The 282-nt window shown below is 65.2% G+C and overlaps 1 protein-coding gene across 4 annotated transcripts in view; it reads left to right on the top strand.

The window, feature by feature from the left end:
* The window catches only part of EPC1 (enhancer of polycomb homolog 1 (Drosophila)), a 98849-nt gene that overhangs the window by 31014 nt on the left and 67553 nt on the right, over positions 1 to 282 (top strand). For 2 of the 4 annotated variants that reach the window (XM_010859997.1, XM_010859998.1), the window contains exon 1: positions 7 to 249. The exons of the other annotated variants lie outside the window; for them this stretch is intronic. In XM_010859997.1, coding sequence (XP_010858299.1) covers positions 97 to 249 — 153 coding nt within the window. In that variant the 5' untranslated portion in view covers positions 7 to 96. Of the gene's footprint in view, positions 1 to 6; positions 250 to 282 lie in introns of those variants that run through there. 4 annotated transcript variants of the gene reach the window in all.

Genomic DNA, 282 nt, shown 5'->3' on the forward strand with positions numbered 1-282 from the left:
CAGCGGTGGGCGAGTGGGGACCGAACCCCCGGTTCTCCATGATCCCGCTGGCCGGGGCCGTTTCCCCAGAGCGGAGAGGTATCTGCTGCGCCTGAGATGAGTAAACTGTCGTTTCGGGCGCGGGCGCTAGACGCCTCGAAGCCGCTGCCGGTTTTCCGCTGTGAGGATCTGCCCGACCTGCACGAATACGCCTCGATAAACCGGGCCGTGCCGCAGATGCCCACCGGAATGGAGAAGGAAGAGGAGTCGGTACGTGTTAACTCCCCTGTCCGACCCGCCGCC

This window comes from Bison bison, unplaced genomic scaffold (assembly GCF_000754665.1).
Source record: "Bison bison bison isolate TAMUID 2011002044 unplaced genomic scaffold, Bison_UMD1.0 scf7180017864461, whole genome shotgun sequence".
NCBI classification, from domain to species: domain Eukaryota; kingdom Metazoa; phylum Chordata; class Mammalia; order Artiodactyla; family Bovidae; genus Bison; species Bison bison.